General features: G+C 37.9%; 1 protein-coding gene across 4 annotated transcripts in view; it reads right to left on the bottom strand.

The window, feature by feature from the left end:
* Positions 1-14545, bottom strand: part of Slc4a7 (solute carrier family 4 member 7) — a 106788-nt gene that overhangs the window by 76492 nt on the left and 15751 nt on the right. For all 4 annotated transcript variants that reach the window (XM_029563516.1, XM_029563519.1, XM_029563520.1 and 1 more), the window contains exons 2-3: positions 8369-8450; positions 3685-3831 (exon numbers count right to left, since the gene is read on the bottom strand). In XM_029563516.1, coding sequence (XP_029419376.1) covers positions 3685-3831; positions 8369-8450 — 229 coding nt within the window. The remainder of the gene's footprint in view (positions 1-3684; positions 3832-8368; positions 8451-14545) is intronic.

The following is a 14545-nucleotide window of genomic DNA, read 5'->3' as shown; positions in this document are numbered from 1 at the left end:
TAAATAAATAAATAAGAGAAGAAGAAAGAGTACATGAAGTTATCAGAAAAAAGTGATGGGGAGATATGGGAGGAGTTGGAGGGGAGGGAGTGGGCATGGATTTGATCAAAACACCTTATACGCATGTATGAAATACTCAATAAACTATTTTTTTAAGAAATGACAGAGTTGGGAGGGAGAGGTAGAGGGAAGGGGGAATAGGTGTGATCAAGATACACTGTTTACATGTATGAAATGTTCAAAGAATAAAAATACTTTTAAGGAGCTAGAGAGATGCTCAGTGGTTAAGAGCACTAGCTGCTCTTGCAGAGGACCCAGGTTTAGTTCCCAGGGCCGACATGGTGACTAACAACCATATGCATCTCCAGTTCCAGGGGATTTGACGCCCTCTTCTGATCTCTGGGGGCACTGCATGACACAAGTATACTTATATACATGCAGGCAATATACACATAAAATTAAAATAAATACAAAATTTAAAAATATTTCTAAGTGAGGAAGAGGGGCTCACAAGGCCCCACCCGTCCCTGAGGAGGCAACATGTGGAGCAGTTTCTAGTATACATTTCATAGAGCCAAAAATAAAGCATTCTTGGAATAATTAAAAAGACAAAGACCAGCTGGAGAGATGGCTCAGAGGTTAAAAACACTAGCTGTTCTTGCAGAAGACCTGGGTTTGAATCCCAGCACCCACATGGTAACTAACAACTGTCTACAACTCCAGTCCTAGGATTCCGACAGCCTCTTCTGACCTCCTTGGGCACTGCTGGACACGACATGGGTACACTTACCTACATGCAGGCATTACACACATACACATAAAATAAAAAAGAGAGAGAAAAAAAAGACAAAGATCACAGTATGTGGTGGCACAGGCCTTTAATCCCAGCATTCAGGAGGTAGAGGCAGATGAATCTCTGTAAGATCAAAGCCAGCTGGTCTACATAGTGAGTTCCAGGCCAGTTGAGGCTACACAGTGAGACCATGTCTAAAAGAAAACAAACCACAAAGAAACAACAAAAACTCAACATCTTGAACATCCTAATTCCTTTTTAAAAATCATTATATTTATATTTGCTTCAAACATAAAGATATCTACTTCAGTGAATATAAAAACACACAAAAACACTGTTTTTTCTTTTTTTTTTTTTTAGTTCTGTGTGAACTACAAAAACTGATCCACTTGCAGAAGGGCCTAAGTTATGCTACACTGAATAAGTGTATTTTTCGGGATAGTCAACTACTTCTGAATTAATATCATCAAAGTTCACCATCCATCTTTTCTAAACTCTTTATTTCCCTTTTAAATTTTTATTTATTTTTTACATTTATTTCTTTTGTATGTGTATGTGTGCGGGTCCAAATGTGGCATAGAACATATGTGGAGGTGAGAGGACAACTTGAGGGGTGTCAACCACGTGGAGTCTAGTGATCTAACTCACATCATCAAGCTTGGTGGCAAGCACCTTTACCCATCTGACCCATCTTGCTGGTCCTTGGCTAGTTACATGACCTCTACCCAATATATAACCATTTCATACTTTTAGTAGAAACTTAAGAGAGTCTTATCAATTAGCTTCTCTGTCTGAGTCAAAGGTTATCTACAAAATTAAAATAATAATATCCACTTTTTTAAACTATTCTAAGAGCTGGGGCTGTAGCTCAGTGGCAGAGTGCTTGTCTGACATGTTGTCAGGCCCTAAGTTCAATTTCCAGCACCATCAAGAAAAGAAAAATAAGGGTTCAAAGATTAAAGACCTCATAACATGGGTTAGGTTTGGCACTCAATATTTACCAGGCTATCAGCACTGGCTTTATGATCATTTTATAGCTACATTATACACAATCATAATTTCATCCATGCTTCTTCACTTTGAACACAGCACACAAAGGCCTAAAGCTCAGGCCAGGAGATGGGGCACATGTGTCATCCCAGAACCCAGGAATGACTGGCTCAAGCCCAAGGCCAGCCTGGGTTATATAGTGAGTCCCAGGCCAGCCTGGGCTTCAAAGAAAAAGCCTATCTCATAAAGCAAACAAACAAAAACCATGTAGCTCATATAGCTTTCTCAACACACACTCACTGGATCTCCTTAGAGATATCTTGTTAGTCAACTAAGAATAATATGTAAGTCTTCCTTAGGGCACTCAGTCTCAGGGCCACTTAATTCGTGGCATCAATCCTTATACATTAGAAAATAGGCAACATTCTTTGTCCTCTATCCACATACAACTCCCCTTTTCTTTCTGACTTCTACTAGCATATGTATACTTCTCTATTTTTTTTAAGTAACAAACATTAAAACTTGTCCTTCTAAATAGACAATACTGCCAAATCAAACTGCTACTTTTTGCTCATACAACCAAGTACTTACAGGGATTAAAATTTTCTAGCAAATAAAAATGGCTTAAAAAAGAAACAAACAAAAGCCAGGCATGGTAGCACACACCTATAAGCACAACACTTAGGAGCAAGAAGCAGAACAGATCTAAGTCCAAAGCCATCCAGATCTACATGGCAAATTCCAGGCCAGACAAGACTACATAGTAAGACCCTGCTAGAGAAAAGTAAAAATGAAAACTACGTGTTTTCCAAAGGCTTCGGTGTTGCAGATGTCTGCTTAATGCACGTTCAAGTAGTAAAATGTATGGCAAGAGAAAGAAAGAAAGCTGTGCTGATCTGAAAGCTAAATGACAAGAACCAACCCTTACAATTCAAATGCGGAAACATAAAAGCCCTACTACCATCTTCCCCCCCCACCCTGCCCCATTTATACCAAGGACATCTTACCTATTAACCAATACTTTTATTTTTATTTTTTATTTTATGTGTATGCATGTATTGCCTGCATGTATGTTAAGTGCACTTTATGTTGTACAATGTCCACAGAAGACAGAAAAGGTTGTCAGATCCCCTGGAACTGGAGTTATAGACAGTTGTTAGCTGCCATGTGGGTGCTGAGACTTGAACGTGGGTCTTCTGCAAGGTCAGTGTTCTTAACCACTGAGCCATCTCTCCAGCCCCCCCAATACTTATAAAAAAAAAAGTCCATGTACTAAGGATATACTTCAGTGGTACTGTATTTACCTGGTATGCATGAGACACTAGCACCCAAGCACCACAAAAATAAATTACTTAAACCAAATGAAAGAAGAAAAGACAAAGAAAAGAAAAAAAAAAAAAAAATCTAGCTAGGGCATGGGAGCACACACCTACTACTCCAGCATGCAGAAAGCTGATGAGGCAGGATCCTGAGTCTGAGACCAGCCTGGGCTGCCCAGAGAGGCCCAACTTCCAAAAAACAAAACAAGAAACTCAGGACTTCAGTTGATATTTCTTCAGTATGCTCAAATTATTGCAAATATACAGTGTTAAAAAGAAAAGAATCAGGGGCTGAAGAGATGGCTCCGCAGTTATGAGCACTGGCTGCTCCTGCAGAGGACCTGTGTTGAATTCCCAGCACCCAAATGGAGGCTAACAACCATCTGTAACTCCACTTCCAGGAGACCCAACACCATCTTATGATCTCCATGAGCACTGCATGACACAGGTATACTTACATACATGCAGGTAATATACTCATATACATAAAATATTTTTTAAAAAAGAAAAGAATCAAGTGAAAACTATCATACTACCCAAGAAACATTTTTAAATCATCAGTAAAGAACAGCTTCTTCCTACCATAAGAAGGAGATTCCCGGCCATCTTCTTTATCTGATTCTTTATCTTTTCTTCTCCGGTGGTGATGTTTGTGTCCACGATGCTTGTGACGACGTCGACTCTCTTTACCTAATGGTACATGAACACCAACATACACAGCTCGATGACCTATTAAAAGTTTTGAAAATATATTATTGGTTTTACCAAAGGACAAAGCATAATATTCAATAAGTATACCACAATTTACCCTAGTAACAAAGAATTACATATCGGTCCATGAAATGGTGTTCTTCAGTGATTTATTTTATAAAGCATTACAGAATGTTATCCCAGGGCCTTGTACTACTGACTGTAATTACACTAGTCACACAGATTACTGGTGCAAGCACAGTGTGTCTTCTAAAATATACCAAGGACAAGAGCTAGGTTCATATAGCATAGGCATAAATTTATTCTCACTAAGCCTGGAGTGGTGGCATGTGCCTATAAATCCCAGAACTCAGGCGAAGGCAGGAAGATTCAGAGTTTATGACCAATTGGGCTTTTAATGAGATTCTGCCTCAGAACACAAGCAAATAAAACACATTTTACACACATACACACATACACACACACAAACACACACACTCTTTACCTACACTCATGACCAACCCTAGTTAGTAGACAGCTTTAAGGTATGTCATAAGGGTGAAAAAATAACTCATATATCATAATATACTAATTTAAGTAAATGGTCATTTACCATTTTTCATAGTTTTAAAGATTTTAGAACAAAATTCAAATGTAAATGATCTGAAAACACCAAGTAAAGACTACGAAGCAGGTGAAATTTTAAAAATACTATTATTCTATGCCTTTAGAAAAGAAAAGGCTACTACTGGTATATTTTCTTAGCTCTGTACTGTAACAACAACAACAACAACGGCACAAAAGGTAGTCTTTTTTTAAATCTTACTAAATGAAATGAATTGGGAACAGAACTAACAGCAGTGTGTCAACTACTGAGAGGCAAGAGCTTGATTTCTTCAAAGAGTTTAAACAGTTTATTATCTAAGCTGTATTGTGGTTAGATACAGAAAAAAGTGAACTAAAAATTCAACAAATATGCAATTATGGAAAAAAAAAAAACCCTCCGGCATAGAGCTGCTTTTTGGCTTTATAAATAAAATTTAAAATATGCTGAAATATTTTATTAATAATACTCTTTCCACGACAAACTACATAAGACAGTCAGGAAATAAGTATTTCCAGAAACTCTTCATCCTTAGATGAGATCTGATACTATCATTTTGCTTTTTGAGAGAGGGTCTTACTAGGATGACCCTGATCTCACAATCCTCCTGTCTCTGCCTACTAAGTGAGAGTTACAGAAGTACACCCCCATGCCGCTGGCCTCTTAAGAAATATGAAAGCATACTTGATCTCATCATTGTTGATTCCATGCTTGCAAATCATCTCTAAATCATTTCTCAAAGTCATCTGTGCTATGTGCAGAGAAAACTTGAATTACCTGAAGCTCATGCTCCCAGATTAGAGAAAAAAGGTGACATTGTTGTCCTATTTCAGCTGCCAATATATTACTGTCCACCAAGTACATGAAGCTGGGCCTGGTGACACAGGCCTATCACCCTGGCAATTGAGAGGCTGAAAGAGGAGGATGCCTAGTACTTCAGTTACTTTTCTCATCACTTTATCTTTCTGGTCACTGAGACCAAATTCGTGACAAGCAACTTAAGGGAAGGAGAACTTATTTCAGCTCTGTTTGAGGGGATTTATAAGTCCATCACATTCAGGAAGGCAGGACAGTAGGTACATACGGCTGCTTACTCAGATCTGGGCAGATCAGGAAGCAGAAGAAGGGGAATTTCTGCTTTTTCATTTTTATTCAGTTTAGGACCCTAGCCCACAAAATAGTATTACCCACATTAAGGAAGGCTGTGCCTTCTCAGTTAAACCTCTGGAAACTCCCTCACATGTATGCCCAGAGTTGTGCCTCCTAGGTGCTCCTAGGTGATTCTAAATCCAGTCAGGTTGACAATGAAGAGGAACCATCAGATCTAAACTATACAGTGAGTTCCAGGCCAGAGTGAGCTAGCACAGCAAGACTACCCCCCGACAAAAGAAAAAAAAAAAAAAAAAAAAAAAACCTGAAGCAACTTTTAAAGTAAATATAACTAGACTTGTGGAAACATACTGAAGTTCTTTAAATATCGCCTAGTACCCTAGCACTCTGCCTAGCACATAGTAAGTACATGATACATGTCTAAAAAAAAGTAAATCTCAATTTATTAGAAAAATTTTAACAGAAAAAAAACCCATAAATTTAAGAATTATATAAGGTTTCTTTAAGGGTAATACAAGTGTTTCTGGAATCAGAGCAGTGATGGTAACATGAAGTAGTAGGATATAAAAAGTGAACTGGAGAGATGGCTCAGCAGTTAAAAGCCCTGACTACTCTTGCTGAGGACCTGGGTTCGATTCCCAGCACCCACATGGTGGCTACGAACCATCCTTAGCTCCAGTTCCAGGGTAATCTGACGCCCTCTTCTGACCCCCACAGTATTGCATGACACAGGTGCACTCACATACATGCAGGCAATACACTCATACACATAAAATAAAAACAATATATAAAAAAATTCTTAAAAAGTGAACTGAACACTTTACAGTTGTGAATTTTACATTATGTGAATTATGTATCGCTAAAGAAATTACAATAACACAGCGACTTTACAATTTTGTTTTAATAAAAATGTAACTAAGAAACAACTTCCCATCCCTATGCACTAGAATTATAACCCTATGGCTCCAACTGATAGCCATGGTGTTGGCACACTAGCCCAGTGCAAAAAGATAAGTAGCACGAGTTGGTAGTTAGAAACGCTAGCAGCAGTAAGACTACACTAGGACTCAAAGATCAGAAGACAGCCTTAGGGTTGGTTCTGCTTTTGCCTTTAGTGTCCTCTGTTAGAATACGGACTGTACAGTGCACACGATATTCTATTTCTAGAAGCCCTAGTAACCTAGACATTTTAAGAGTCATTTTCTGTCAGGCATGGTAACTCACACCAATCATCCCAGCCCTCAGGAGGCAGAGATGAGAGGATCATCCCAAATTCTAGGTCAGCCAGGTCTATATAGTAAGATCCTATTTCAAACAATTTAATATAATAAAGTCATTTATTGTATTTTATGTGTTTTGCCTGTGTCATACAATGCCCACAGAAGCCAGAAGAAGGCATCAGATCCCCTGGAACTGGAATTAGTTGTTAGCAGCCATGTGGGTGCTGGGAACTGAACCTGAGCCCTCTACAAGAGTAGTTAATGCTCTTAACTGATGAGTAATCTTTCCAGCCCCTAATAAATTATTTTTTTAAAAGTCACTCTGAAAACATTTTCAGGATACAAATCCATCACCTTCTCTCTCTCTCTCTCTCTCTCTCTCTCTCTCTCTCTCTCTCTCTCGGTTTTGTTATTGTTTTTATTTTTGTTTGTTTGTTTAAGACAGGTTCTCCCTAAAGCCCCAGCAGGCTTGTGTAGACCAGGCTGACCTCAATCTCACAAAGATCTGCCTGCCTCTACCCCCCAAGTGCTGGAATTAAAAGCATGTGCCACCATGCCCAGTCCTCCCATCTCCTCTTTAATAGCAATAGAGTAAGAGCTTGATGTAGGACTGGTTCTCACAAACTTTACATAAAAAGGTCCTAACATGTCTATAAAACTTTGCCAAGCACACCAGTTTAGCCAAGTGTTCCACACTGTTGTCATATTCACAGAGTTAACATACAGAGATGGGTACACGTTCCATCTCAATCTCCACATGCAGACATCAGACATAGCTGCAAACTGAGGACCATGAACAAAGTACCAACAGTCATGAAGACAAGGACAGAATGAGAAATTCATACAGATAACAGGAGACTAGGGAGACATGGCAACAAAAGGTACTGCTAAGCTGAAAGTGTGTCAGTCAGGACACACTTTGGAACAGAAAAAGCCATGAATAGAAAAACCAATAAATTACAAATAAAATCTAATTTAACTTAGTAAACTATAAGTAAACCAATTACTGATTATCCAGTGTTATCTATATTTTCGCAAATGTTAAGACTTAAAATTAATGTTCTTAACATTAGATGAACCTATATAAGGTATATATAGAAATGTTCTGTACCATGTATGCAGACATTCTATATTTCAAAAATAATTTCAAAAAGAAGAAAAGAAACCATTTAATAGGATTTCTTCCCATTTAGGGCAGGCAAATAACTCACTTGCTGCACAATTCTAAGTGGAGTCATAAAGGGTGTTGTAACATACACAGGAAATGAGCATACTGATGACAACTAGAGATAACTGTGACCTGAATCTTGAGCCTGCTTATAATACAAATTACCCAGGCTGCCAGAAATGGGTGGGGGGGGGGGGTTTTGTAATCCTGAGTCTTCATTTTCTCAAGAAATAACTATTTCTGAAAGGCTTTCAGAAATCTATCTTATGTCAATATGTCAACAAAGAATAAGTAATCAGGAGATACTATTTATAGACAGGAGGTATCTGCTGCACTGTTATTCTTTAAATAAGTATTAGGCACTCTTCTAACAAAAATGTTACCAGAAACAGTAAATGAACTTAAGGAAACACTAACAGGCATTAACTGGTCATTTACCCTGCTAAGCATATAAGTTATTTTAAATGAACTTACTTTCTAGTTCTTCTTTTTCAAACTTGGTGATCACAGTTGAGCTAGTTTTGCCAAGATCCACAACAGCTTCTTCATCAGGACCCTAAAAATAAGTTATTCTGCTTTACTCAAGAATCAGTACAGATGAGGACCTAGTCTACATTATCTGAAACAATCAAAAGCAGGTGCCTTCTCACAAATCGAAGTTCTGATAACTGATCTTTTTAAAGTATGTTTGGAGGGTCTTTTTAAATCCACAATGCAAAGTCTCATAATAAGAACTGAAGTGGAAAAGGGTTCTAAAACATTTATTTAAGAGCTGGGCATGGTGGCACACACCTTTGATCCCAGCACTCTGGAGACAGAGGCAGGTGGATCTCTGTGAGTTCAAGGCCAGCCTGGTCTACCTAATGAGTTCCAGGTCAGCTGGGGTTACAGGGAGACCCTGTCTCAAAAAAGGTCCCCCCCGCCAAAATTTATTTAAATACTAAACAAATGTTAATATAGTCACTTTATCCTCAACAAAACACCCCTCTAAGAGCAGGGATAAGAGAAAATTTTGTGTGAGAGGAATGATTTCTCAAGTGTCAAACTGGATAAAGGAAAACAGTTATAATGCGGTGGATTATAGTGAAACACAAAACTCAAAAATATGTGGTGGACTCATTACATGGTACCATTTTTACTTGTAACTTAACAAACATCCAGTAAAAGTTAGAACTTTTCATTTCCCTACAAAGGAAAGGCCAAAGCTGAAACAATCTCTAGGGAAATTCTGGCTTTCCCTGTGAAAATTCACCTTTATAAGTCTGAGCTTCATGTTGCTCTTTTCTCCAGCTTTACAAAAAGAATGTATTTCTATAAGCATATTGATTTTAAAATATTGAATGGACTACTTTTAAAGGAATAGTATTGAAGTTTTAACTTCCTTTCTCAACTCCCAACAGCTTCAAAAGAGTATTACAATTCTATTAACAGACGGAAACAAGAAACAAATGCCCATCTCTCAAATTCTGGTTCTGGGTTGAAGCAGAAACAGGTGCAACTGCTCTAAAGCAGTGCCCAGCATAGGCTGTAGTTCTAGGAAAGGTTTGGCCCAGCTTTTAGCAGTAGTGCCTGCAGCAAAGGCTTTGCAATATTCACATTATAAATTTACATACTGTTGACTTTCTAAATTCAATGACCAAATTCTTACAGTCTAAACCCAAGAACGGAATTGATGTGCTTTTCAAACCAATTCCTTGTTTTCCAAATTCTTATTATTGGATCCTCAAAATTTAGCACCAGGCACAGCATAAATCAAGGAAATACAGATATTTCTACTCTCCAGACTCAAACTAATCATCCAAACAGAAGATTCACATAGATCTGGATATGACTCTGAATGGCTGGTATTCGGCTTAACTCAGAAAAGTTAAATGACTTGCAAAGGCTCTACACTTAAGCACGCTGTGTAGACCATGAGACAATTTTGTGTAATGAACTGAAAAAGGCAACAGTGGGACTAATCAAACAAAGCTCTCTGCACTTCCTTAGTAATAAGGCCAAAGTCAGAAATAAAACTAAGAACTTAAAAAGTTCAAGAATGAGTAATAACCGCCCTCCACTAAGCCAGTCATTCTAAAACAAAATCTTCAGCTATCCTTCACTGAGGCATGCCATTTAGTCCAAGCATGCAATAGACAAGCTCTTTCCTAACACAAGAAGCAAAGGCTGTGTCCTAAGAGGTAGCATACTGTGCACCCTGACAGGATTAACTGCTCCCATCTAAGCTTTCATATTAAGCCTGTGCAACTGCCAGGATAAGAAGCAAAGCAATACAACTAACTCGTGCCCTCAAAGAAACACAGCTCTACTTACACATTCAGATGTACTACCAACAAAGCAGCTTGCACATGAGAATACCCTAAGTCATCAATCTATAATTTATTTCACCTTTACACTTATTTATTACAAGTTTACTATATTTAGTATAAACACACACACACACACACACACACACACACACACACACACACACACTTTGATTTAAACATTTATCGGAGAAAAAACTACTTCTGTGTGTGCCAAAACCAGAACACAATCTGCATGGAATCTTGTTCTGATCTACCCAACCTGCATCTGCTAGACTCCACATTATATTCCATTCTCAATGCAGAAAGATTTCTAATAGTTAAAAAATGAAACAGATTATTAGAGGTATGTCTAAAGTAACTATAATTCCTGAAAATTACTGGGAATACTGATTTATTGGTCCTGAATCTCAAAAGGTAACATGCCAGGAATCTGAAAACACTGAAAAACTTTTTTTCACCATCTAATTCTAAAATGTATCATCTTTGCTGAATAAATGTACTTTAAGTAAATTAAATTTTAAACGAAACAAAAATGGGTTAATTGTAAGAGGGCAATCTCAAACTAAGAAATACTATGAAACAGTTTTTAAAAGATAGACCTACAGACTGGGAGCTCAGTAGTAGAATGCTTGCTTGCCTAATAAACATAAGGCTCTGGATTTGATCCCCAGCCCCATAAAAAAAAGAGTGGGGAGGGGTCTAAGAAATGGAACTGGAGTGGGTAGCAAACCACAATACTTAGGAGGTAGAAGCAGGAGGATATGGGCAAGGGCTTCAAGCTATGAAGTGTGTTCAAGGCTACCCTGGACTGCACAAAAGAAAACTGAAAGTAGATCCAAAAGCATCATTAGATCCAAAAGATCTCCAGGGTATATTAGTGAAAAAGCAAGTTACAGAGATATAAATAAGATCACACTTATGTTTAAAAAAACACACAACTAACCCAGTTTTATTTCCAAATGGACATGTCCCCATATGTATATTTATACTTAATAAAAACCAAAGGGAAAAGCCTGAGGGAGTCCACACCAACCTAGGACTCTGTACGTGTTATACAAATGTTCTACCAATTAAATTAACTATATCCCCAGCCCTAAAGTTCAATTTTTTTGGGGGGGGAGGGGGGGTAGTCTCTAACTCTTTAGGCTTCAGACTCATGATAATCCTCCTGCCTTGAACTCTCAAGTGTTGGAATTAAAGGTGTGAGCCACAACAATTTGCTTTAAGTTAAAATTTTTAGTTTTAGGACTGGACAAATGGCTCACTGGTTAAGAGCACTTGCTGCTCTTGCAGAAGACCAGGGTTTGGTTACTAGCATAAACCAGATGTGGTAGTAAATGCTTACAATCACAGCACTTGGAGATAGAGGCAGGAGAATCATAAGTTCAAGGGTCATCTTAGGCTAGATAGCAAGTTCAAGGTCAGCCTGGGCTACATGGGACCCTGTCTTTAAAATTAAAAAAAGCCTGACATCACTGAGAGGCATCAAATATATTTCTCCATTTCCTTACTTAAAAAAAAAATTACCTAGTTTTTCAGCTGTGAAATATAAACATAAAGAGCATCTGCTATATTGCTGCATGAAGTGGCTATCAGGATGTGTGGTAGGAAATACAACAGAAGTACAGAGTACACATGGCCACAGGCAAAATCTCCAGAACAAAGACACTGGATATTTGAAAGGGATGAAACTTCTTTAAAACACATGGGTTTTAAATACTATTACTTTTGGATAATGGTTTATGCCATTTTCTTAACACAAGAGTAAATTAACACCCCATACAGAATATAACTTTGTATTCTTCTTAAAAGTTGATAGCAAAAATATCCATTTTCATATTAAATATTTGCAGTGTAAAACTTGGAGCTCCTGTTATGTCTCATTGAGAAGACACACTAAAAAAGAGCCTGGTAGATCCAGTAGCATTTCATCTCTTGAACATTATAACGTAAAAATATTCAGTAGATGTCAGTTATTTTTAAATTTGTACATACAAATGATTTTTTCCCTACTTTTACCTCTGAGAACATACTAGAAAACTAAAGATAGCAATAGCTAAGAACAATACCAGTATCAAAATATTTCCTTCTTGGGACTGGAAAGATGGCTTAGCAGTTAAGAGCACTGACTGCTTTCTCAGAATACCCGGGTTCAATTCCCAGCACCCACACGGCGGCTAGCGACTGTCTGAAACTCTAGTTCCAGAAGATTCTATGCCCTCTCCTCATCTCCATGGGCAATGCATAACACGGGTGCACTTATATCCAGGCAGACATTGCATAACATGGGTGCACTTATATCCACGCAGGCACTGCATAACACGAGTGCACTTATATCCATGCAGGCATTACATTTATACACAAAAAATAAAAATAATAAAGTATTTTTTAAAATGGTTCCTTCTTAACCTCACATTAGTTCTAGAGCTTACAAAGTCCACTGAGAAAGTAAGTCACAGTACAAGAAAAACTCAAAAACACAAAAGAAAGCACCAAATTATACCAACGAAGGTTACACTCAGTCTATTCTTAAGGAAATTATTCAGTTTTAGTGCCAATTTTTTTTAATTTATAAAGTAAGCATTTATACTACAATACTAACATAAAACATCATTTTTTTAAAAATATTTTTATTTTATATGTAAGCGTGTTTTGACTCCATGTATGTGTGACATATGTGTGCAATGCCTGGCAGAGGCCAGAAGAGAGCATCAGATCCATGGAACTGGAATTATGAATGGCAGTTAGCTGTCATGTGGGTGCTGGAATTGAGCCTGGGTCCTCTGGAAGAATGGCAAATGTTCCTACCTGCTGAGCCATCTCTTCAGGCTCCAACATTATTTATAAGACACATGGACATCTTATTCCAGAAAGAGATTAAATGTTCTATACATGAAAGGATAGGTGTCCGAAGTTATCTACTGCAATGGTGGTCATAATAAAACAACCCAGGGTTCCCTGGTAAAGGATGGCTCAAAAGACTGTGGTACATAGCAAAGTAAAAAGGCAAAACAGTTTCTTTAGGACTAACTAGAGAGAGTCAGTTCTGAACACTGATATTACTTGGATACCTTTTTCTTCCTCCATGCTTATTTTGTTTTGTTTTGTTTTGTTGGCTGGATGGTTTTGAGACAGCCTAGATGTTCTACCTGTCAGCTGGGATGCATGGGATGCATCTTGCTGACTTATTTTTCCAAATATTTGACTTTTCCTAGTACAATGATATGTTATGCAAAAATTTTAATTTTAACCAAGAACAATCTAAATTTGAACAAAAAGACTCTAAGGGCAATAAAACAGGGAAAATGTGTGAAGAAATGGTGAGAGTGAGAACAAGACAACTCAATGGATTGTGAGACAAACACAGGCAGGTAAAAGCCTCCAGCAACAATAACAGCTCCGGCCAGTGAAGCAGGATTATTGTCAGGTGCCTTGTCACAAGACACACGAAGAGCCATAGACCACTGGAAAAACCCCACTAGGGCTCTACATAAAATTATAAATCTTATTTATTATACCATTTTTATGAAGAGACACTCACTCCAAGATTTAATCATTACATTTGTACCAATATGCACATAGAACATCTTATTTTAGGGTTACCAAGTATGTACAAATTAGCAGAAATGAAAAATTTTAAATCTATTTCAAAAAAATAACACATTAGCCTGCCATGTGGTTCATACCTATAATTCCAGGAGAGACTGAGACAGGTGACTGTCACGAGTTTGAGGCCAGTCTGGGCTACAGAGATAAATTTAGTAGCATATATCTATAATTCCACTGGTCATGAGGCAGACCAAGAGAACTGTCAAAAAAAAAATTGTTTTTATGACAATCTATTACAGAAAACACCACACTGTAGAGTAGAATGTAAAGGGGTCCACAAAGATTGAGTGAATACTTTTCAAGGTTCACAAACCATGTGTGATGGCCCACAACTGTAATCTCAACAATTGCGAGTTTGAGGTAGGTGGATGGCTGGGAGTTCCAAGCTAAACTGGTCCACAGTATGAGATCTTGTCTCAAAAAAAAAAAAAGGAGGGAGGGAGGGGGAAGAAGGAATGAGCCCCACTTCCTCACTTCTTTAAAGACTAGCAACTAAACTCATTCACTTAGCAAATATTGAGTGCACACTCTGAGTATCATACCACACATGGGGGGATATGTCAGTGAATGAAAAACTGTGGTAAAGTCAAATCTCCAATCTATTCATTAATTTAAGATGTGACTTGTCTGTGAGAAATCTAGAGGTAAAGGAATTATCCTTTGCATTCCCGATGAATACATGAGCTCTTACAGACACTGATCACGAGGGGGCTTTCCTTTTGTAGTTCAATTT

The sequence above is a fragment of the Nannospalax galili genome, unplaced genomic scaffold (assembly GCF_000622305.1).
Source record: "Nannospalax galili isolate Female #2095 unplaced genomic scaffold, S.galili_v1.0 scaffold215, whole genome shotgun sequence".
In the NCBI taxonomy this organism is placed as follows: Eukaryota; Metazoa; Chordata; class Mammalia; order Rodentia; family Spalacidae; genus Nannospalax; species Nannospalax galili.
Note: the sequence above shows the minus strand (reverse complement) of the source record. Positions and strands in the feature narration are given on the sequence as shown.